We start from the raw sequence: 24,059 nt of genomic DNA, 5'->3' as shown, positions 1-24,059 counted from the left end.
TTGGCTATATTGAAAATAAAATAATTTCACTCCAACATCAGTTGCCATTTTTACTTCCCTTTGAAGGGCCAAAAAGTTTACTCCTGAAACAATTGAACTGTAATTGTACAGGTATAAAACATTAATAAAAGAGAGATTAATTGTTTACTAATATTTTGCATTACTCATACTATTTATCAATATAACAAAAATGTCACTCAGTGAAAGCCACATGCCCATTAATGTAACAGTGAAAATGATAAATGGTGTTTCAATAATAATAAGGTCTCTGATCTGTTTGCACCAAGAAACAGCAGGGATGAATATCAGCAGCTCAAAACCTGCGGCCATGGTTCTCAGCAGGAAACCAATGGATTGTCTACTCTAGGTAGGGGGCGAGTCGTTACCCAAAGTAAAGGAGTTCAAAAGAATATAAAGTATCTTGGGATCTTGTTTACAAGTAATGAAACATTGGAGGGTGAAGTTGGCCGGTGAATCGGAGCAACAGGGGTGGTTTTGCAGTTCCTGTACTGCACCATTGTGACGAAAAGAGAATTGATGGCAAAGTTCGTAATCTACCGGTTGATCTTTGTTCCTATCCTCACCTGAGTCATAAACGAAAGGACAATATCGAAAATACTGTACGAGCGGCCGAAAAGGTTTCTTAAAAATAAGGAATTGTCTGCTTTCCATCATGTGTTTGGGTGATAATTGATTTTAGACGATCTGTCTGTGATGTACCTTGTGCTAAATAACAAATATTATCCTGCCCTCCTCAAAAAGGTAGCTAGCTTTTCTATTAGAGATAGGATAAGCCTCAGTCATCTGTGAGAAGCTTTGAGTAGAACCTTTGCTTCTTTGTGTGGAAAGGAGTCAGTTGAGGTGGTTCGAACATTTAGTAGGCATGTCACCAGAATACCTCATTAGGGAGGTGTTGTTAGCATGTCCAGTTGGGAGGAGGTCACAGGGCAGACCAAGTGCTAGGTGGAGAGATTATATCTCCATACTGTCTTGGGAATGCTTTGGGATCCCCCAGTCGGAGTTAGCTGTGGTGTCTGGGGAAAGAGAAGTTTTCCCCCAGGAAAACCCTGCTGGAACTGCTACACCTGCGACCAAATTTGGATTGAAGATGGATGGATGGATGGATGGATGGATGGATGGATGGATGGAGGTTCTTTGTGTACTTTAATATCCAAACATTATGAAGGTTCATGAAACCTCACCCTACAGCATTATATGACAAAGTCACCAGTACCTTCTTAAGAGAAAAGCTTGGGGCAGTGCCATACTCGGTGTTGTTTGAGGTTTGGAGTTATTATTCATTTTATATTTCCCGATTTAGATTATTTGTTACTGTTTTATTCTTTTGTTTTGATAAGGAACTGTCTGCTTTTCATCATGTGTTGATTTTAGGTGCTCTGTCTGTGATGTGCATGTCTGTGATGTGCCTAAAATGATATGCTTAAGTTTTAACTGATTATTAAAAAGTGATTTAAATGACTTTGCAGTTCTCTGATCAAAAATGCCTTGTTGATGTTTAAAGGTCAGGGGAGAATAGCCAGACTAGTTCAAGCTATTAGAAAGGCAACAGTAACTCAAATACCATCTCATTTCAACTAAGGTATACCGAACAGCATCTCTGACCGCACAGCACATCAAATCTTGGAGCAAATGGGCTGCAGCAGCAGACAACCACACTGGCTGCCAGTCCTGTCAGGTAAAGAAAGAAAACTGAGGCTACCAGTCACAAGGTCTCACCAATTTACATAATAGAAGATTGGAAATTCATTGTCTGGTCTGATGAATCTTGATTTCTGCTGTGACATTTAGATTGTAAGGTCAAAAATAAAAAATAAAAAAACCATGAAAGCATTCATCCATCCTGCCTTGTATCAACAGGTCAAGCCTCTGGTGGTGGTGTAATAGTGTTGGTTGCGTCAGGAAGGGCATCTGTGCAAAGCTTGTACTGTATGTGTGGCCCAAATAGTGACGACTCCCTGAAGCAGAAAGATCAACAACAACAACAGTGGTTTGATTGAGTGGAAAGCTTTACTTTCATTTAAAAGACTGTGTGTAATAATATGGTACATGATAACTATATTCAGAAGTTTAATCATTAAACAAAATATTTCAGCCTAATATATTAGGGTTAAATTCTTTTGATTTCTGTCTGTAAATTCATCTGATGTTTACATAAAAACTCTATAGAAGAGTGTACACGAATGCAGAGGTTCAGTTATCCTGGTTTGAAAAATTGTTAAAAATTTTCAACGTTTAGTTGTTCTGCTTTTAAAATGACAAAACTGTGTCAAGGTTTTTGTACAGTGCAGTTGGATTTCCTGTCACTGTGGGCTTCAGAGCACAGTAGTATAATGCAGAGTCTGATACAGCAGCAGAGGAGATGAGCAGATCCACTTGTTTAATATCTTTCTTAACTTCAGCAGACAGATTTGGTTGGATAGGGTCACTTTTAACTCCATGTGGAAAGATGTAAATTAGGAACTCAGGTTCAGATTTTGTATATTTTCTGTACCAGTACAGGTTTTCTACAGTGCCACTGAAGTCTTTGTAGCTGCAGGACAGAGTAACATCATCACCTTCATTTATAACTTTATCAGTAAAAAGTGGCTTTATTGGATCTGCCATGGAGTCACCTGTCATAGAGAAGAGAGAACAAAATATTTGTAACTTTTACAAAATGAAGGCAAAATTACACAGCATAATTAATTGATCTTTTTTTCTCCTTTTATTACCCTTATTATTTTTTTATTTAATAACAACAAAAGTTAACTCACTCAGTAAAAGCCACATGAATGTCAGTATAACAGGGAACATGATGACTTGTGTTGCTAAATGAAAATATAAGATTTTTCTGTACTCTGGCATATTAAGATCTTAAATGTTCATGAAGCTCCACCCTACACCATCGCATGACTGCATCACTAGTGTTACTGGCATTACCATACTGACAAATCTGATTGGCCAGTTCAGATAATTTGTCATTGTTTTCCTTTTTGTGCTTTAATAAGGATTTTTCTGTTTTCTTCTACAGGCTGTCAGAGGAATGACAACTTGTGCTGGAGACTTAGCATCATCTGGCCGTACACTGACATTGTCACTGCTGGATACTCATACTCCCAGGCAGTCCAGTAGCTAAGCACATTTGGAAATGTGCATTTTTTTTCTTTTCATATATGTTGTTGCTTTATTTGAGGTTTAGCTAATTATTTGATACACATTTGCACAGCATTGTCTTTTTGTAATTAAAGATTAATGTAACCTTCTCCCAGTAGTTTTCCTCCTAATGCATCCAGTGACACACATTACTGTCCTGGAAAAAAAGATCATTCTATCTGCTTAAATTCACCTGCCATTCTAACATACTGGCCAAAAATGACTGCCTTCAGTATAACAAAACTGTGTCAGAGTTTTTGTACAGTGCAGTAGGATTTCCTGTCACTGTGGGCTCCAGAGCACAGTAGTATAGTGCAGAGTCTGATACAGCAGCAGAGAAGATGAGCAGATCCACTTGCTTATTTTTATCATCAACTTCAGCCGACAGACGTGGTGGCATAGGGTCAGTTTTAGCTCCATATGGATTGATGTAAAGAAGGAACGTAGGATTAGACTTAAGATTTTGTCTGTACCAGTACAGGTTGTTTACTGAACCAGTGTTTTTGTAGCTGCAGGACAGAGTAACATTTTCACCTTCACCTACAACTTTATGAGTGACAAGTGGCTCTATTGGATTTGACTTGGAGTCACCTGTCATGAAAAAAGCCTTATTTTTAAAACAAGCAAGGTAGAGTTACATTGGTCAGTTTTATATTAAATTTTTTTTATTGAGCTAATTACTTAATAATTTAACAAATATATTCAGAAATAACAATAAAGTAATTACTTACCTAATGAAAGCCACATACAAATAAAGATAACAGTAAACATAATGAAAGGTTGTCTTTCTGTACTCTGGTATGTGAACATCTTAAATGTTCATGAAGCTCCACCCCACACCATCACATGACACCGAGAGATTCTTGACCTAATGCTGTTTCCTGTCTTTACATTTAGCGTTTTAAAACAAAACTATGTGTTTAATGAAAATTAGATCATTTTAGTTTTTAAAAAATATTTATAATATATAATATATAATGTTTTTGCATTTTAACATTAGAATGCTAAATTTAAAAAATATATATATTATATTTTATTAGATTAGATTAGATTCAACTTTATTGTCATTACACATGTACAAGTACAAGGCAACGAAATGCAGTTTAGGTCTAACCAGAAGTGCAATTATCAGAAAGTGCAGGATAAAGGTTGATATAAGTTGATACCAGCGTATTTCATTCTGTTTACACTCCCAAAGCAAAATCCATAAAATGGGACCTCCTGCGAGCCATGAAAACCCTTTGGCACTTCCACACAATCACACCTGATACCCCAATGCTTCAACTTTACTGGAGATTTAACATTTAGCTTTAAACAGACTCTCCTAAACTTTTTAATGTAATACTTAATATTTATTATTTAATGAGAGATATGTTTCCACATAAAAAGAAAAACACAATCACGATCCCGATTTGCTGTGGTGGCTAAAGACAGTCTTCTTCCTCCCTGAGGACAAACAGGGCCATCTCAAGTTCTGCCTGAGCTTCATCTTTCTGAACAACCTTATAAAAGAAAGGACATTTGTTAGACAAGTTGCTCTATTTGGCAAAACAGTGTCTGATGTATGCCTGTAAAAATCACCTAATGCTCCCTATAAGTGCAAAAAAAAAAAAAACACCTAGGATTATGGTGCATCAAGTTAAATTTAATTATGTCAATGAACAAGCCAAAACAACTGGCATACATATACACACACACATTATATTACATTACATTGACAAAAGTATTGGCACGCCTGCCTTCACATGCATAGGGTTTAATATGATGTTGGCCTTTCCACAAGGTTTAGGAGCATGTACAGTATGTAACTAATGTTAATACATACTTTGATTATAATAATAATAATAATAATAATAATAATAATAATAATAATAATGGCCCTGTGTAAAGGTTTGCTGCAGCTGATAATGCCAATGACCTCATGTTTGTCAATATTTAGGGGCAGAGGTAGTTGTGTGGTTTTTGGATGTTGGTATACTGATTGAAAATCTCACAGGGTCAAACCCCAGCACCATCAAGCTGCCACCTGGACCTTTGAGCAATGCTGATTTATCAATTCAGTAACATTTTTGAGTTCTAAGGTTGAAATGCTTCATGAACAAATACTTACCAGTGTTTAAACAGTTGATCCACATCTTTCACTAAATACACCATAAGACATTTCAGGAGATACTCTCTTCATACATTCACCTCCAGGCTCTGGGCAAACAAACATACTGTAGTATTGTTGGTTATGTTAGTCTTGTGAAGCGAGATAAAATGAACATGGCAGACATTGAAAATTAACCTGTGAACAACTTAAACTAAAATGTTTTATTCTGCTAGTTGTGTGTTAATTTAAATAATGTGTTGATTTGGATGCCTTTCTCACCACCTGTGGCTTCCACTAACAATATTACATTTGACACCGAGCTAATTTCTGCTTTTTTGAGCAAGTACATACCAGATCAAAAACTTGAAGATGAAGATTATATCTCTGGTCTTCCTTCTGGTCTGACAATTCCTCCCTTGTTTCTGATGATCTCAATTAGTTTGTAGTGTTGCTCGTTTGAGGAAACCAGCAATCTTGCTTAAAGTGAAGCAGTTATAATTCTCAGAAACTCATTACTGATCTAAAAAAAAAAAAAGTAAAAACAAAAATTGGATTGGCTCAAGTTTTTAGCAAATCTTAATTAAAGTATGTATAGAAAGAACCACCCCCCCACACACACACTTTCAAAATAAATGCATTCTGTTGCTTTGTAAGTGCTCACTACTGATAATACAATAAACCCATGAACAAAATTCAGTTTCGCAGGATAATTGAAATTGTTCTCTGATATTATCAGATAATTCATCTACTAATTTTTAGCACATTCTCATTTTGAGGAAGTTTATTTTAGGATATTTAGATTACACTGACATTTATTAAATTATTGTATCTTTTCCATTTAAAGATTTATCCACATAATGTTTTTATTTGTGCATTCTGGGACTTATTTTCTGCAGTATGGGTAAAATAATGCACTTTCAAAAAAGCTAACCTGTAAACACAAAACTGAATAAATACTTCATGTTTACTTTTAAACTTGATTCATGACATAGTAATGGTTAACCTCCGCTTGTTGGTCTGTGTAAACACTAGCTGAAACTGGGACAGTGCGCCGCCCAATAATCCATCCTAATACTAACAAGCAAATTAGAAGTTTGCATAATAATAATAATAATAATAATATATTTCACATATTATTAAATTTACATGGTTAATTTAATCAGTCGACTTGTGGACTGTTGAACTCTTACTTGTAGTAACGTTAAATCAACGTGTCATAAAGTGTTACCAGTATGTCAGGCACATATTGACAGTTATGTTGTGAGGATTTACTTTCTATACATTTGCTTTTTCTTGAGTGTGTTTCATCTCAAATGTATATGAAATATTTACTTTTTTATTACTGGTCATTACTGTAAATGCCAGTCAGACAGAACCATGAATGCACATGTACACACACACACACACACACACACACACACACACAGTAGCAAAGCTTTTTGTACAGTGCAGTTGGATTTCCTGTCACTGTGGACTCGAGAGCACAGTAGTATAATTCAGAGTCTGATACAGCAGTAGAGGAGATGAGCAGATCCACTTGTTTATCATCAACTTTGGCTGAGAGACGTGGTGACACAGGGTCACTTTTAACTCCATGCGAATAGATGTTAAGTTGGAACTCAGGTTTTGACTTAGGCTTTTGTCTGTACCAGTGCAAGTTGGTAACAGAAGAACCCTTTTTGTAGCTGCAGGACAAAATAACGTCATCGCCTTCATTTACAACTTTATAGGTGAAAAGTGGCTCAACTGTATTTGCCATGGAATCACCTGTCAAAAAAACAACAACATTTTTTCAACCTTATTTTAATTCAAGTAAGGTAGGCTTATATCATTTGGATTAATATCTGATTTGTCTTAAAGTCACGTAGGCTAATTGCTCATTAATTTAAAACACATATTTGTAAATAACAAAAAAAGTCACCTAATGAAAGCCACATACAAATGAACATTAGAGTGAACATAATGAATGGTTGTCTTTCTGCACTCTGGTATGTGAACCTCTTTAAGGGATCATCCAGAAACATGTTTCAGTAAATGTTAATATGATCTTTAGGGTCCTAATTAAAAGTTTGTAATCTATTTAATTAAAAATTCTCAATGGTTGTGTAAAAAAAACACTACTTTTAACTGGTAAATAACTAGCTCTGTTCTCAGCAACCTATTTCAGTGCATGTTCTTTTAAATGCTTATGATCTCTGCTGAGCCCGCCCCCCAGTTCTGTGGGGCGTGTCTTCACAACACACGTAGGGTATAGCCACGGGAGTGTAGTCCAGTGCGGGCAATGCTTTGGACTGCATTACCCACAAAGCATTGCCCACAACGCAGTGCTTTGTGGGTAATGCAGTCCAAACTGGAAAACACTGGAATATAGAGCCTGAGCCTGTATTCTTAAGTAGTTTTGGTTTGATTTAAATACGGAAACTACGCGGAAGTTTGTAATATCGCCTGACAACGCAGAAATTAAAAGAATGGACATGCATCGACTCAATTTGTCTTTCTCATCACTGCATGGGCATGAATTAACGGGCTGTTACGCTGCCGCGAGCAACAACAACATAAAGCGGAGAAGCTTACCGGGAGAAATAGGGACGCGATGTGTTTACTGATGTGTTTACACGACTTCTTAATCTTCGACAGACATCGCTATAAACCATCTAACGTAACAAAGGTAAGCATAATATAGTTTTCCGACTACATACACAGTTTGCAACTAGACAATCACCTTAATGCATTGTTTATTATAAACGGGCGATTAGGGATTATATAGAGACGGATGTACATAGAGAAGAAGCCATAACCATGTTTTATGAGAGTATAAGTTAACTTACACTCCGCATTCATCGTGATTATTAGAAAAGGCGATCTGCAAAGATTCATAGAAAAAGAAATTACTCACTGAGCCTGGTGAAGATGAAGCAGGAACATGAAGCGTTAGTACAGATCCATTTTTAGGAGCAGCTTCCTAGCAAAACCTGCTTTATATTGACCCGCGTTTATAAAGCAGTCTGGTGAAAAATTATTATCGCAAACATGAATGCATTTAGGTAGATCGGCGGGGACGTTAGCTTTAAAAACTAAATTCAGCCACTGTGTCCTCAGCGGCTCAGATGTCGGTAGTGAATGACGACTGCTGTGTTCGCTATTACACCCAACAACTGTACACCACACTCGCTTAGGCGCCATTTTGCTCCAGTGGCGAAAAACAATGGCCTATAGCTTCTTCTCACTCGGGGCGGGTCTTTGCTAAAACACCAGTGTCAATCATCTAGTGTAGGAGCGGCCTCTTGTGGTGTGGCGTCACATCGACAGGCATGTGACGATTGGCCTGATTTCAGAAGGGGCATGTTATTGTAATAAATGAAAAGAAAATCACTGGGCGGCTATTTATCATCGTAGAGTGGTTGTGTACGCACTCTCCTAACACACAGTTCAGTCCAAACAGCTTAAAAAAGTGCATGTAGGCCTGTATGACCCCTTTAAAGGCGTTTTTAGCTCCACCCTACAGCAGCACATGACAACGTTAACAATGTTATTGACATAGATTCTTGTCCTAATAATGTTTCATGGCTTTACATTCGGCCTCACATTTCATTTCAAGTCAAACTAAAATGGCAAAATGTTTTCAGTGAAAAATTAAATAATTTTTGTCTATAACAATAATTATTTAAGACATACTTTATTCTAGGCTGTTGAGGTAACAGAGTACATCATAGTTAATCAAGCAAACAAACAATGTAGTGACCAATAACAAATAAACAGCACCTGAATTGGTTTATTTATTATTATCTGAATCTGGGTGGCACAGTGGTGTAGTGGTTACCACTGTCGCTTTGCACCTCCAGGAATCGGGGTTCAATTCCTGGCCAGACACGACTCCTGTCTCTGTGTGCATGGAGTTTAAATGTTCTCCCCCTGCTTGGAGGTTTCCTCCAGGTACTCTGGTTTCCTCCCACAGTCCAAAGATGCAGATTAGGCTTATTGGTGTTCCCATATTGCCCGTATGTCTGGGTGCCCTTTGATGGATTGGCACCCTGTCCAGGGTGTACCCTGCCTTGTGCCCTAAGCCTCCTGCAATAAGCTCCAGGTCCCCCGCAACCCTAAATACAGGATAAAGCGTTATTATGATATTTTCTGTACCAGTACAGATTTTCTACAGTGCCACTGAAGTCTTTGTAGCTACAGGACAGAGTAACATCATCACCTTCATTAATAACTTTATTAGTAAAAGGGGCTTTATTGGATCTCCCATGAAGTCACCTGTCATAGAGAAGAGAACAAAATATTTGTAACTTTTACAGAATGAAGGCCAAATTACACAACATAATTAATTCATCTTTTTATTACCCTTTTGAATTTATTAACAACCAAAGTTAACTCACTTACTGAAAGGCACATGAACGTCAGTATAACAGTGAACATACAGTAATGACTTGTGTTGCTGAATAAAAATATAAGTTCCCTTTTAAAGGCTACACTTGATGCTATGGGAAAACGCTATGGGAAACATCTTGTCATATTGCCGGTTGTGAAGCATGTGTGTATCAAACACGCCAAATTTTGGCTCATATAACCTCGGTCGGGTGATGTCATCTGATGAGACGCACCTGCAGGTTATACATAGGAGTGAACCGGAAACATTCCTGAGATCTTTTGTCTTCACTGACCTCTTTTGAACTCACCGATATGGCAGAGTTTTAATTGAGATATCCCTCTGTGTCTAATAAACACGTATTGGAGGGCGATCTCTACACTTTACTGCTTCGAATAAAGTGCTCGTGCGCGCCCCGCATTTCTTGAGAAGCACCGGGCCGCAGCGCATTTCTGGGGCTTAAAACGCGTGTATCCAGCACAGCCGTAACAGACGGATTTAAAACTCCTATCTCTCACTTCCTCGTTGGATCGAGAAATCCCTCGCTGCGCTGCGCTTCTTGTGAATGGGCAAGGATAAACATTTTCTCTCGCTCCGCGGAGATGGAAATAGCACCCAAGCACTAAAAAAAAAATAATAACAATTAGACGGCAGGTTCTGTCGGGTGGCCGGGGGCGGAGCCTCAACAACGCTCTCTCCCTTTTACTTAGCAATCTCCATATGAGTTAACCCTTTCATGGAGTAAGCTGTATTTATCCTGCTATCTACTTTATTTATTTGTTTAAATATAGTTGAGGTGGAACGCAGGGTTATATGATGATGCCCAGATAGAAGAGACGCTTCCAGGCTATCTCTCTCCTGGGACATCATCCTTCCTAAAAAGTTATTACTTCCTTTCAAGCTGTGTAGACTTTTATCTTCCCTGGGGGAAAAAGCTTTTCAGGCAGCAGGTCTGGTTGGTGCTCCATTGCACACCATGACGGTTTTGCAGGTCTACCAGGCTGACCTGCTGAGAGACTTGAGTACTGGCAGGGCTCTTCAAAATAGGGCGTTCTGGAATTACGCCCGGCCACAGACTTATGGCTGAATCTCAGCGGCATCAAGCATAGGATCGCGCATTCCTCCTTGATGCCCCTATTTCGCCTTCCGGCCTGTTTGGTGATGTTGTTAACTCGTTTGCCACTAGGTTCATGAGGCAAAATTATATGAACAAGCCTTCGGTAATTCCTTCCCCGCTCTGCTCAAGAGTCGGGACTGTCGGCCACCCAGTCTCGACTGGGTCTGACGCTTGCAAGGCGTAAAAACACAATAAGAGTGTTTTTGAGCCGGGCACCCCCTCGTAAAGATTGGGGTGCGCCGCGCTTCGCAATCCGCCTCAAAAGAGACTTTTGCCCCTTTCAGAGAAACTGGCAGCGTGAAAACTACTGCCAAGCATATCTCCTTGGGTACTAAGCATTGTAGAGAGAAACTACAGGATGCAGTTCTCACATCACCCTCCGTGTTTCAACGGCGTGGTCTCCACTTCCGTGAAACCGGAAAGTGCGCATCTGCTGACAGAAGTTGCTGGGGAATGGGGCCATGGAACATGTTCCCCTACCAGACAGTGAGTCAGGCTACTACGGTCGGTATTTCTTGGTCCCCAAGAGGAACGTGGGGCTACGTCCAATTTTTAGATTATCGCGGGCTGTTCCGCTATCTAAAATAAATAAATACAGCTTCAAAATATTGACTGTCAAAGTGATTGCTCTCAAATCCTACCAAGCCATTTATTTGGGACAATCGATTGAAGGACGCTTACTTCATATAAAAATATTGCCACAACACAGGAGGTTCCTAAGGTCGCTTTCGGGGGCGAAGCTTACCAGTTTTGGGTCCTTCCATCTGGTCTAGCTCTCACCCGCACATATATAAAATGCATGAATGTAGTTCTGGCGCTTACAACTCCAGGGCATCCGTATTTGAATTACATAGAGGACTGGCTGGCCCAGTCTCAGTAGCTAGCGCTTTGACATCAGCATGTCATCCTAGCTCATCTTTGTTTCTTAGGATTGAGACCCAACGCCACGAAAAGCGTGCACTTTCCTGTTAAGAGGACAACATATTGGGTGTCATATTGGAGATTGGATCCCACTCTAAGTTCGTCTTGTCGTCGCAGATGCTAACGACAGACGCTTCCCTCATGGGCTGGGGTGCGGTCTTAGATGACCGTCCAGCCCAAGGGAGCTGGAGAGGCCATCTTCTCGCGCGGCACATCAATTGCCTCGAAATGATGGCTCTATTTCTGGCCCTAAAGCACTTCCTCCAGCAGTTGAGAGGCTACCATGTCCTAGTGCGGGTGGACAACACTATGGCAGTCTCATATATTAATCGCCAGGGCGGACTGTGCTCGCGCCGCTAAATAGCTAGCGCACCAGGTTCCTGTCCCTCAGGGCGATTTACATTCCAGGGCATATGAATGTGGGAGCAGTTGTACTGTCCAGTCAATCTCTGACACACGGGGAATGGAAACCCCACCCCAAAATAGTCAGTCAATCTGGGAGAGATTTCAGGTAGAAGAGGTGGACCTCTTTGCCTCGCAAGATCGGCAAATGTCCCCTTTACTACTCTTTGACTCTTCCAGCTACCACGGGTCTGGACGCCGTGGCCCGCACATGGCCCTGGTTACGCCTTTATGCGCTTTTCCTGATAGCTCTGCTCCCGGGAGTCTTGGCGAGGGTCCATCAACAGTGTTTGCGCCTCTTATTGATAGCGCCCTGTTGGCCGACCAGAGTGTGGTTCTCGGATCTAGTATCCCTCTTCAACGGCTCACCATGGGTGATTCCAATGAGGTGGGATCTTCTGTCTCAGGTGCAGGGGACGATATTTCATCCCCGGCCCGAGTTTTGGAACCTTCACGTTCAGTCCCTGAACGGGACCAACTAAGTCAAGCTGGTCAATCGTAACAGCGTAATTAAGACTATTCTAAGTGCTAGGGCTCCCTCCCCTAGAAGAGCGTATGCCCTCAAATGAAATGTATTTAAAAGTTGGTGCATGACGAAGCAGATAGACCCAGTCCACTGCTGAAATGTTTCAGTGCTGGAGTTTCTGCAGGAAAAATTGTCCTCGGGCTTGTGCCCTAGTACCCTCAGGACGTATGTAGCTGCTATTTCAGCCTGCTACGTCCTGATTGGTGGGGTTACTGTGACACTGGTCCCTTTTGTGGGTTTTATCGAAGAGCCAATTGACACCCTTTTTTTTTTTTAACCACTAGAGTCAGCGCCTCAGGTTTCTGACCTTTAAGATGGTTTTTCTAAGGGCCGTTACCTCTCTGAGAGAATTGGAGATTTGTCTCCCCATCCTGCCTAGACTTTGCCCCTGGGCTAGTCAGGGCCATTTTGCATCCTCACTGAACTATCTTCCGAAAGTTCCATTCTCAACATGCACCCTGTCCTCCGCCCTTTTACAGCTTCGGAGCAGGAGAGACTTACTGTGTCCAGTATGTGCTCTTCAGATTTACTCACTTCGCTTCTAGGAATCAGGGCTCATTTAACCAGGGGGATCGACTCATCTACTGCACTAGCAGAAGGTATTCCCCTGCAACGCACACATTTGTTAGATTTTATAATCTGGATGTTCATGCCACTCCGGGCTCACAGGTCCTCGAGTCAGCTTCCCAGATATAGCTCTGAGACCTTCTCGGCCTTGTGCGCACACGCTACACAACCTTGGGGTCCAGACACTTGCAGTGCGGCGGTGTTGGTATTCTCGTTTTCATAGCGTTTTCTTGCTGTAACCCTGTTCCCTGAAAAGGAGGGAACAAGATGCCGCGTCCCAATGCCGCACTGCCTAGGTGACCGGACGTCCATTCAGGCAAATCAATCTGAGGAATGTTTCCGGTTCACTCCTATTTATAACATGCAGGTGCGTCTCATCAGATGACGTCACCCGACCGAGGTTATATAAGCCAAAATTTGGCGTGTTTGATACACACATGCTTCACAACCGGCAACATGACAAGATGTTTCCCATAGCGTTTTCACGCAGCATCTCGTTCCCGCCTTTTCAGGAAACTGGGTTACAGCAAAGTAACCTGAGGCGATTTTTCTGTACTTTGGCATATTAAGATCTTAAATGTTCATGAAGCTCCACCCTACACCATCGCATGACTGCATCACTAGTGTTACTGGCATTACCATACTGACAAATCTGATTGCCCAGTTCAGATGATTTGTCATTGTTTTCCTTTTTGTGCTTTAATAAGGATCTTTCTATTTTCTTCTGCAGACTGTCAGAGGAATGACAACTTGTACTGGAGACTTAACATCATCTGGCCATACACTGGCATTGTCACTGCTGGATACTCATATTTTATTTTGAGGGTGGTCTAAACAGCTCCCAGACAGTCCAGTAGCTAAGCACATTTGGAAATGTGCATTTTTTTTTCTTTTCATATATGTTGTTGCTTTATTTGAGGTTTAGCAAATTATTTGATACACATTTGCACAGCATTGTCAAGATTAATGTAACCTTCTCCCAGTAGTTTTCCTCCTAATACATCCAGTGTATTTCCACACACAACACTGTCCTGGAAAAAAAAAAATCTTTCTGCTTAAATTCACCTGCCATTCTAACATACTGGCCAAAAATGCCCCTCCCCCCCTCTCTCTCTTTCTCAATTCTCCTAGAATTTCTCCATTTTATTTCAGGCCATTTTTCTTTTGTTAGTGCTTGTCATACCTTTGCCTGGATTGGTTAGCTTTTTCTTTTTATGTAGAAAACAATTAGCAATACTTCTGGTGTTAAGGGGAGCCAATTATTGAAATGTACAGTAACTGTTGATTGACTGCCTTCAGTATAACAAAACTGTGTCAGAGTTTTTGTACAGTGCAGTAGGATTTCCTGTCACTGTGGGCTCCAGAGCACAGTAGTATAGTGCAGAGTCTGATACAGCAGCAGAGAAGATGAGCAGATCCACTTGTTTAATTTTATCATCAACTTCAGCCGACAGACGTGGTGGCATAGGGTCAGTTTTAGCTCCATATGGATTGATGTAAAGAAGGACCGTAGGATTAGACTTAAGATTTTGTCTGTACCAGTACAGGTTGGTTACTGAACCAGTGTTTTTGTAGCTGCAGGACAAAGTAACAGTTTCACCTTCACCTACAACTTTATGAGTGACAAGTGGCTCTATTGGATTTGACTTGGAGTCACCTGTCATGAAAAAAAGCCTTATTTTTAAAACATGCAAGGTAGAATTACATTGGTCAGTCTTATATTCAATTTTTTTTTTTTTATTGAACTAGTTACTTAATAATTTAACAAATATATTCAGAAATAACAATAAAGTAATTACTTACATAATGAAAGCCACATACAAATGAAGATAACAGTAAACATAATGAAAGGTTGTCTTTCTGTACTCTGCTAGGTGAACATCTTAAATGTTCATGAAGCTCCACCCCACACCATCATATGACACTGAGAGATTCTTGACCTAATGCTGTTTCCTGTCTTTACATTCAGCATCATATGGCTAAGCTGTTATTTTAAAACAAAACTATGTGTTAAATGAAAATTATATAATTTTAGTTTTTAGAAATATAAATGTTTTCATTTTAACATTAGGGTGTCAAACAGACCAAAGTGCAATTAGTCAAACAAACAAATACACTCAAACAGTATCCCATTAAATGAATGCTAAAAAAAAAAATAATTACTGGAGATTTAACATTTAGCTTTAAATTATAACCATACTGTTATTACTTTTTTGCAGCTGCATCAGGCCCATTAACAACAGACTCCCCTAAACTTTTTAATGTAATACTTAATATTTATTATTTAATGAGAGATATGTTTTCACATAAAAAGAAAAAGGAAAAACATAAAGAAAAACAGTGCAACACTGTGGAAAAATTAACCCATAATAAATCAAAATAAATAAATCAATACCCATAAAATAACTGCCTGGCCAAAATAACGGTAAAAAAAGTGTAAAATTATTGTTCTTTATCGAGCAAAAAAATCAATCAAGGATATTTAAAACTTTTTTAATTAAGAACTGTCCAACACATTTTTAAAACCTGGAAGGACTGTCGTGGACCTTAAACTTGGTGGAAGAAATGTGGTTAGACAAACAATTATGAGTGTAGTATTTACAGCTATGTTTTCAAAATGTGACAAGAATTTACAGCACAAGAAAACCATTTGTTAGTAGGACTATTCAGGGAAAAATTTTTACATTTGCTAGGCATCATTGTAATAATTAGACTTTGGAGCAATGGAGAAAGGTCACGATGAGTCCAGATAGAACCTATCCCAGAGCGATGAATGCATCAGGAAAGTTCATGGAACAATGCACCCATTATGCATATTGCCCACTGTACAAGCCTTTTGAAGGCAGTGTTATGATCTTGGGTTGCTTCAGTTGTGCAGGACTGACTTAGCAATGTTACCTACACTGAAAAAAATTATACTTTGGATCAACTTACAAAAATTGCTTCAATTTGTTACGAGCAATTTTTTTTACTTACTCTCAAATCAAATGTTTAATTTTGATTAAATATTAATAGATTTTTTAAGTTTCCCAAAAGCAAAAATAAATTCATCCACCCAATTTAAAAAGAAAAAGTTACAAAGCCTTAGGCCAGTAAAACTAATTTTTCGACTTTGTTACAACTTAATTTTCACTTTAAAAAATTTAAAATTTTAAGTACACTGAACAAAATGATACTTTCTATCAACTCAAAAAAATTACTTCAATTTGTAAAAGTAATTTTTGTACTTTTTCTCAAATCCAATGTAATAAAATTATTTAATGTTTAATTTTGAGAGTGTTTATATATGAATATATTTTTTAAGTTTCCCCAAAGCAAAAGAAATTCATCCATCCAAATCAGAAACAAAAGGTATTACAATGCCTTAGGCCAGTAAAACTTATTTTTCTACTTTCTAACAACTTGATTATATTACTTTATATCGCTCTAAAATTTAACATTACATTTAACTGTATGCATTTAAGTTTAGTGTTTACCTTGAAAGAAATAAATTTACTGTACATTCATGTAGTATAAAGTATTAGTTTTTTATAATTATAGTAGTAAAATAATATTTCATTATTCTCAAGTATGATTACATACAAACTTAATTTTATCTCTAAGCCAAAAAAATTCATTTATGTATAGAAGTTACATTTATTAATGTTTTTATAACAAATTTATAAAAAGACAATGATCAAACAAGTTCTCCTCCAAAAACATTTAATACCATCCTTGAAACCATGCATTACCTTTTCTTTTTGTTGTACTATTAAATTATTTCTCCAATTAAAAGACAGAAAACAAAAATAAAATAAATAAAACAATGCATTTTTAATAACTTAATCTTAAGAACTGTATCAACCTATTTGCCAACCATGGGAAAATCTGACAATTGTTTGACAAATAAAGTGACTGAAATTTATTACTTTAATGTCAATAAAGAATACATTCCTTAAATATTTTCTGCAGGGCCACAAAAGTGTGTTTGAGCTCACCAGGATAGCTCAAGTTTAGCGCATAGATGAGGCCAAACAACATGGAACATTTATGTGCGACTGATAGAAACTCAATAAGTCACGATCCCGATTTGCTGTGGTGGCTAAAGACAGTCTTCTTCCTCCCTGAGGACAAACAGGGCCATCTCAAGTTCTGCCTGAGCTTCATCTTTCTGAACAACCTAATAAAAGAAAGGACATTTGTTAGACAAGTTGCTCTATTTGGCAAAACACTGTCTGATGTATGCATGTAAAAATTACTTAATGCTCCCTATGAGTGCAAAAAAACACCTGTGGCCTTTCCACAAGGTTTAGGAGCATGTATGTAACTAATGTTAATACATACTATGATTAAAATAATAATAATAATAATGGCCCTGTGTACAGGTTGTGTTGCAGCTGATAATGCCAATGACCTCATATTTGTCAATATGAAGGGGCAGAGGAAGTTGTGTGGATTTTGGATGTTGGTACTGTATACTGTTCGGAAGCTCACAGGTTCAAACCCCAGCACCACCAATCAAGGCTAATTTATCAATTCAGTAACATTTTTTATAAACACAAAACTGAATAAAGATTTTATGTTTACTTTTAACCTTGATTCATGTCACAGTAATGGCTAACTTCAGCTTTTTTGGTCTGTGCAAACACTGGCTGAAACTGGGACAGTGCGCCGCCCAATAATCCATCCTAATACTAACAAGCAAATTAGAAGTTTGCTTAATAATAATAATAATAATAATATATTTCACATATTATTAAATTTACATGGTTATTTTAATCAGTCGACTTGTACAGTAGACTGTTGAACTCTTACTTGTAGTAACGTTAAATCCATGTGTCGAATTGCTGCCAGTGTTTATATACTGATAACGTTAAAAACGTGCCATTAAGTGTTACCAGTATGTCAAGAACATATTGACAGTGTTCTTAATATGTGAGGATTTTCTTTCTATACATTTTCCTTGATCGTTTAGCTTTTTTTTTGAGTGTGTTTAAGTGTGTTTCATCTTAAATGTATGTGAAATATTTACTTTTTTATTACTGGTCATTACTGTAAATGCCAGTCAGACAGAACCATGAATGCACATGTACACACACACACACACACACACACACACACACACACACACACACACACACACACACACACACACACACACACAGTAGCAAAGCTTTTTGTACAGTGCAGTTGGATTTCCTGTCACTGTGGACTCGAGAGCACAGTAGTATAATTCAGAGTCTGATACAGCAGTAGAGGAGATGAGCAGATCCACTTGTTTATCATCAACTTTGGCTGAGAGACGTGGTGACACAGGGTCACTTTTAACTCCATGCGAATAGATGTTAAGTTGGAACTCAGGTTTTGATTTAGGCTTTTGTCTGTACCAGTGCAAGTTGGTTACAGAAGAACCCTTTTTGTAGCTGCAGGTCAAAATAACGTCACCGCCTTCATTTATAACTTTATAGGTGAAAAGTGGCTCAACTGTATTTGCCATGGAATCACCTGTCAAAAAAAACAACAACATTTTTTCAACCTTATTTTAATTCAAGTAAGCTAGAATTATATCATTTAGATTCATATCTGATTTGTCTTAAAGTCAGGAAGGCCAATTGCTCACTAATTTAAAACACATATTTGTAAATAACAAAAAAAGTCACCTAATGAAAGCCACATACAAATGAACATTAGAGTGAACATAATGAATGGTTGTCTTTCTGCACTCTGGTATGTGAGAACCTCTTAAAGGCGTTTTTAGCTCCACCCTACAGCATCACATGACAATGTTAACAATGTTATTGACAGATTCTTGTCCTAATATTGTTTCATTGCTTTACATTCGGCCTCACATTTCATTTCAAGTCAAACTAAAATGGAAAGATGTTTTCAGTGAAAAATTAAATAATTTTTGTCTATAACAATAATTATTTAAGACATATTTTATTCCAGGCTGTTGAGGTAACAGAGTACATCATAGTTAATCAAGCAAACAAACAACGTAGTGACCAATAACAAATAAACAGCACCTGAATTGGTTTATTTATTATTATCTGAATCTGGGTGGCACGGTGGTGTAGTGGTTACCACTGTCGCTTTGCACCTCCAGGATTTCAATTTCCGACCAGACACGACTCCTGTCTCTGTGTGCATGGAGTTTGCATGTTCTCCCCCTGCTTGGAGGGTTTCCTTCAGGTACTCCGGTTTCCTCCCACAGTCCAAAAACGCAGATTAGGCTTATTGGTGTTCCCATATTGCCCGTAGTGTATGTCTGGGTGCCCTTTGATGGATTGGCACTCTGTCCAGGGTGTACCCTGCCCTGTGCCCTAAGCCTCCTGCAATAGGCATTCATTAAAGAATAAGGGGGAAGGAAATAAAACAAGCAAGCTTTCAAAACTTAGCAAGATGGCAAACAGCCATCAGTGCTCTCCTCACACCTAGCACATGCACAGGGAGAGAGAGAGAGAGAGAACGAACTGTTATACAGAGCGTACATTGACTTATTTGCTTTTTGCATAGCACAAAACAGGACTTTAGGTTTATTTATGTGTTTAGTCTTGTAAATGTTCTCCAAGTCTGGGTTGGTTTTATGTTTAATTCTCCAGTTTCCTCCCGTCTTCCAAAATTGGTGGACAGACTAAAATACTTTTATTCTTTACTAGAGAACTTCTCCCTGCAACTTTCTTTGAAGGTTAGTTTTCATTCTCTAAACATTAGTGGTTCCAGGAAAGTTTTTTTTTTTTAGTTAAAAAAGCTATTTAAATAGACAATAATAATAATAATAATAATAATAATAATAGTAAAACACTTGTCTTTATTTAACAATGACATCACTAAAAATCCAGTGTCTGATACTTTACACCGCCTGAACTGGAAGTGGTGTTGAACTTTCGTAATATAAAAGTTAATATAAATCAAGACAAACCGTATAGGTAAATTTTTAATATATATGCAAACAGATTATGCAGTGTTATATCATCATCACTCACTCCCATCGGGAATCAAACCTTGACCCTGCAGGTGCAAGGCTATAGTGCTACCCACAAAGCCACCAGTTTTATATTATCACAAACATTGACATTTAACAAATGTTAAATTAAAATATCTTGGATGGAAGACATCTTGCAGCAGCAGTCATATTGTGAACCCTGTCTGTTCCTATAGCGGGACCATATTTGTTATCTCCTTTTTAACTTGGTCAGTGCAACTGGCTAGCACATGCTTCAGCAAAATATTTTTTTTGTGTTTTAACATGCTTAGAATAAATGACTGCAGTTGCCATTACTTATTGATTAAATGTCCTGTTACAATGATATGGTTACTTGTTGATGTCCAGTGGTTGCTATTAAATGCAATAAAAGTTCTGCCAATTGCCCCACTTTCACCTCTTCTTTTTTTTCAGTGTCTTTCATTTAATGTATTCTTATTTGGGAACACCACTTAGCCTAATCTGCATGTCTTTGGACTGTAGGAGGAAACCGGAGAACCCGGAGGGAATCCACCAAGCACAGGGAGAACATACTGTACAAACTCACCAGACACATGAATCAAACCCTTGACGTGCAAGGTCACAGTGCTAACCACGGCACCACTGTGCCTTTAAATTCAATTCAATTCAATTTTATTTTATTTTTTATTATATTTTCATTAATTGAGTTTGTTGTTCTATTCTGCCATCTGCTGGAATAATTTAGACTAGCACTTCCCCCCTTAAACTCTTCATTCACTGACAGTGGAACCTCGGAAACTCAAATAAGAGAGGAGGAAGTATTACTGTGTAAGACGAGAAGAGGCGAGGGTCTGATTACTCCTCTCCTCTTACTTTAGCTTTAACTTTTTGCCAGCGTGCATTAACGAAAACACTTATCTGTCGGGATTTATTTTGATTTGATTTTTTTTTTAAGTAAAGTTTAATTTGGGGAATGTGTATTTTCCCAAAACTATGTGAATGAATTTGTACATAAATTTATGTTGCTATAAGAGTTTTGTTTACCCTGAGCTGAATATCTGTAGTTCAGACTTTAAACGCTATTGAAAACATTGTTTTGTAATAATAAAAGCACAGAGGAGTTTGGCTAAGATATTTAAATTTCCTGTCATGGGATATTTTGTGCATATCCAGTACTTTAAATGGAGTTTTTTTATGCCCTCATTGTGTATCTATCAAAATGAATCAGCTGTCTGGGGTCTGGTGTGTTTCATCCAGAACAGGCAACAAAAGCACACAGAATTCCACAGCATAATCAGCCTCTGAAGGACTATCCTGATGAATATGTAGGAGGGATGAGCACTCTTGAATCGCACCCAGGGTTGATCTAAGGTCTGCTTCAGTATAGTAAAACTTGGGCAAGGTTTTTGTACAGTGTAGCTGAATTTCCTGTTACTGTGGGCTCCAAAGCACAGTAATACAGTGCAGAGTCTGATACAGCAGCAGAGAAGATGAGCAGATCCACTTGTTTATTTTTATCATCAACTTTAGCTGATAGACGAGGGTCAGAGGGACTAAAACTCCCACTTGTAGTGATGAAAAGAAGGTACTCAGGTGCTGATTTTTTCTGATTGTACCAGTATAGAGTTCTTGCTAGAGTTCTTGCTCTTTTTGTAGCTGCAGGACAAGGTAACATTTTCACCTTCATCTACAACTTTATAAGTGAGAAGTGGCTCTATTGAATCTGCCATGGAGTCACCTAGAAAAGAGAAGAAAAAATGTTAAATTTTATTTTTAACAAAATCAAGCCAAAATTTTATATAGTAACTCATTAAAAGATTAATTAATTACTAATATACTGATATAATATTAATAAAACTCTTTCTGTAACAAGTCAAAGTTAACTCACCCAGTAAAGGCCAAAGACACATGAATATAACAATGTACATGATGAATGGTGTTTTAAGGAATAAAACTGTTCTAAGGGTCTTTCTGTACTCTATGAAGCTACCACCATACAGGTTTATGAAACTCCACCCACAGTATCACATGACAGGATCACCAATGTTGATCGAAAAACTCTTGACTTGTTGCAGCATCCTGGCCTTACATTCAGTCTCACATTTAAATTTAGTCAAAATAGTAATGCATTTATTTCATTTCAAACTATAAAATGATAGCTAAATAGTAAATGTTTTGATGAATATTTTCTCCCAGGAGTGTCAGTCTAACTTATTTCTTCTAGCCATCTTTGTCTTTTGTGGGGTGGATCAGTTTAGTTGCCAATGACACATCAACATCATCTCATAAATGTGTTTATACTGAGCAGTGTCTTCCTGACTTTATTCCTAATGTAAACATCAGCAACAAAATGGATGATGAGTCATTAGGGAAAAACATATTTTGGGTGCAAATGTTTTGTTCATAAAAATATATATATATATATGCTGACATGCGACATGCTAAAAAATGTGGAAAAAAAAACCCCACCTTCTTTTCAATAATTGAGTTCATTGCTTTATTTTGCCATCTACTGGAATAATTGAGACTAGCACCTTTTTCTTTAAACTTTCCATTGACTTACTTTCAGAAATCCTTTTTAATAAAGAACACACCCCCATAACTTAATTCTCAGAAGAAAAATCATTTTAAGTTGGGACCTAAACTGCTGAAGAAACCAATTGGTGTCTAGTCAATTGTTCCTGGCTGAAAGATTTAAGAGAGTGGCTTTTCCACAGCTCTGAAGAAAGGGTTGTCTTTGTAGTATGTATGCCAAGCAAATATGGCAGACCATAAGAGCCGAAGGATTTGAGTTGGTACGTGACAATAAAAACAAATGCTGTCTGAGCCGAGAAGGTAAATTGTTTAACATGTGACAAATAAAATAAAACAATAAAATAAAAAAAACCTTGAAAACAGCATGGTGACACGCACACACACACACACACACACACACACACACACACACACACACACACATAAATAAATTAATTAATAAAAAAAATATCTCCTAACATTAAAACTTCTGTCAGGTTACATGTACCTGAATAAAATGCCAAAACACCTGGCAGAAAAAGGGATCTTTCAGACAGGAAGGAGACAGACATTTCTTAAAGTTTGTTTGTTGGAAACAGGTGAAATCGGCAAGCATAAGTGATTGTGACAAGTGCCAAATTGTGATTTGACAACCAAGGGTCAGAGGATTTGTGGAGTGTTCTTGTGAGGAGTTCCCAAGGTGTAGTGCTACAGTAAGTAGCTACTAAAGCATTCCAACACTGTAAAAAACAAACTAACAAACAAAAAAAAACATGTTCAGTAACAAGTTGCACAGCTTTTTTAATTTTACTCAATTTTTATAGAAAATTTGCTGACCAAACTAAATATTTCACATTGCTGTTTAGTTTAGGATTGTGGACTTTTGTACCAAGAAGGAGAGGAACTACCAGACCCCCATCATCAACAGCAGCCCAGTGGAGAGAGTGAACAGCTTTCGATACCTCGGTGTTCACATCAAGCAGGACCTGTCATGGTCCTGTCACATCAACACCATGGTGAAAAAGGCCTGGCATCGTCTCTACCACCTCAGACGCTTGAGAGACTTTAGACTGCCCTCCAAGGTGCTCAGGAATTTCTACTCCTGCACCATAGAGCATCCTGACGGGAAACATCGTGACCTGGTTTGGAAAAAGCACCATGCAGGACAGACGAGCTCTACAGAGGGTGGTGCGTTTAGCTGAACGAATCATCCGCACCAAGCTCCCTGACCTGCACTCAATCTACAGCAAGCGGCGCTGGACCAAGGCCTGGAAGATGGTGAAGGACCTCAGCCACCCCAACAATGGACTGTTCACTCTGTTGCGGTCTGGGAAGCGATTTCGCTCCCTGAAGGCCAACACAGAGAGACTGAGGAGGAGCTTCTTCCCACAGGCGATACGGTCTCTTAATCACAACACAATACAGGACTAACATCATCTTTTTACATCCTACACTGACTGGGCATTCATGGCC

The 24,059-nt window shown here is 38.3% G+C and overlaps 2 gene segments (V, D, J or C); both read right to left on the bottom strand.

The window, feature by feature from the left end:
* Positions 1-2,268: 2,268 nt before the first annotated feature.
* On the bottom strand, positions 2,269-2,825 carry LOC128521525 (T cell receptor alpha variable 12-3-like). The segment is given in 2 exon segments: positions 2,269-2,633; positions 2,775-2,825. Coding segments are annotated over 2 exon segments (405 nt in total).
* A 14,403-nt stretch (positions 2,826-17,228) lies between these two features.
* Positions 17,229-22,000, bottom strand: LOC128521509 (T cell receptor alpha variable 17-like). The segment is given in 3 exon segments: positions 17,229-17,306; positions 21,508-21,810; positions 21,961-22,000. Coding segments are annotated over 3 exon segments (421 nt in total).
* Between the last annotated feature and the right edge of the window lie 2,059 nt (positions 22,001-24,059).

Source organism: Clarias gariepinus, chromosome 1 (genome assembly GCF_024256425.1).
Source record: "Clarias gariepinus isolate MV-2021 ecotype Netherlands chromosome 1, CGAR_prim_01v2, whole genome shotgun sequence".
NCBI classification, from domain to species: domain Eukaryota; kingdom Metazoa; phylum Chordata; class Actinopteri; order Siluriformes; family Clariidae; genus Clarias; species Clarias gariepinus.
The sequence above is the reverse complement of the archived record's forward strand: the minus strand, read 5'-3'. Positions and strand labels throughout refer to the sequence as shown.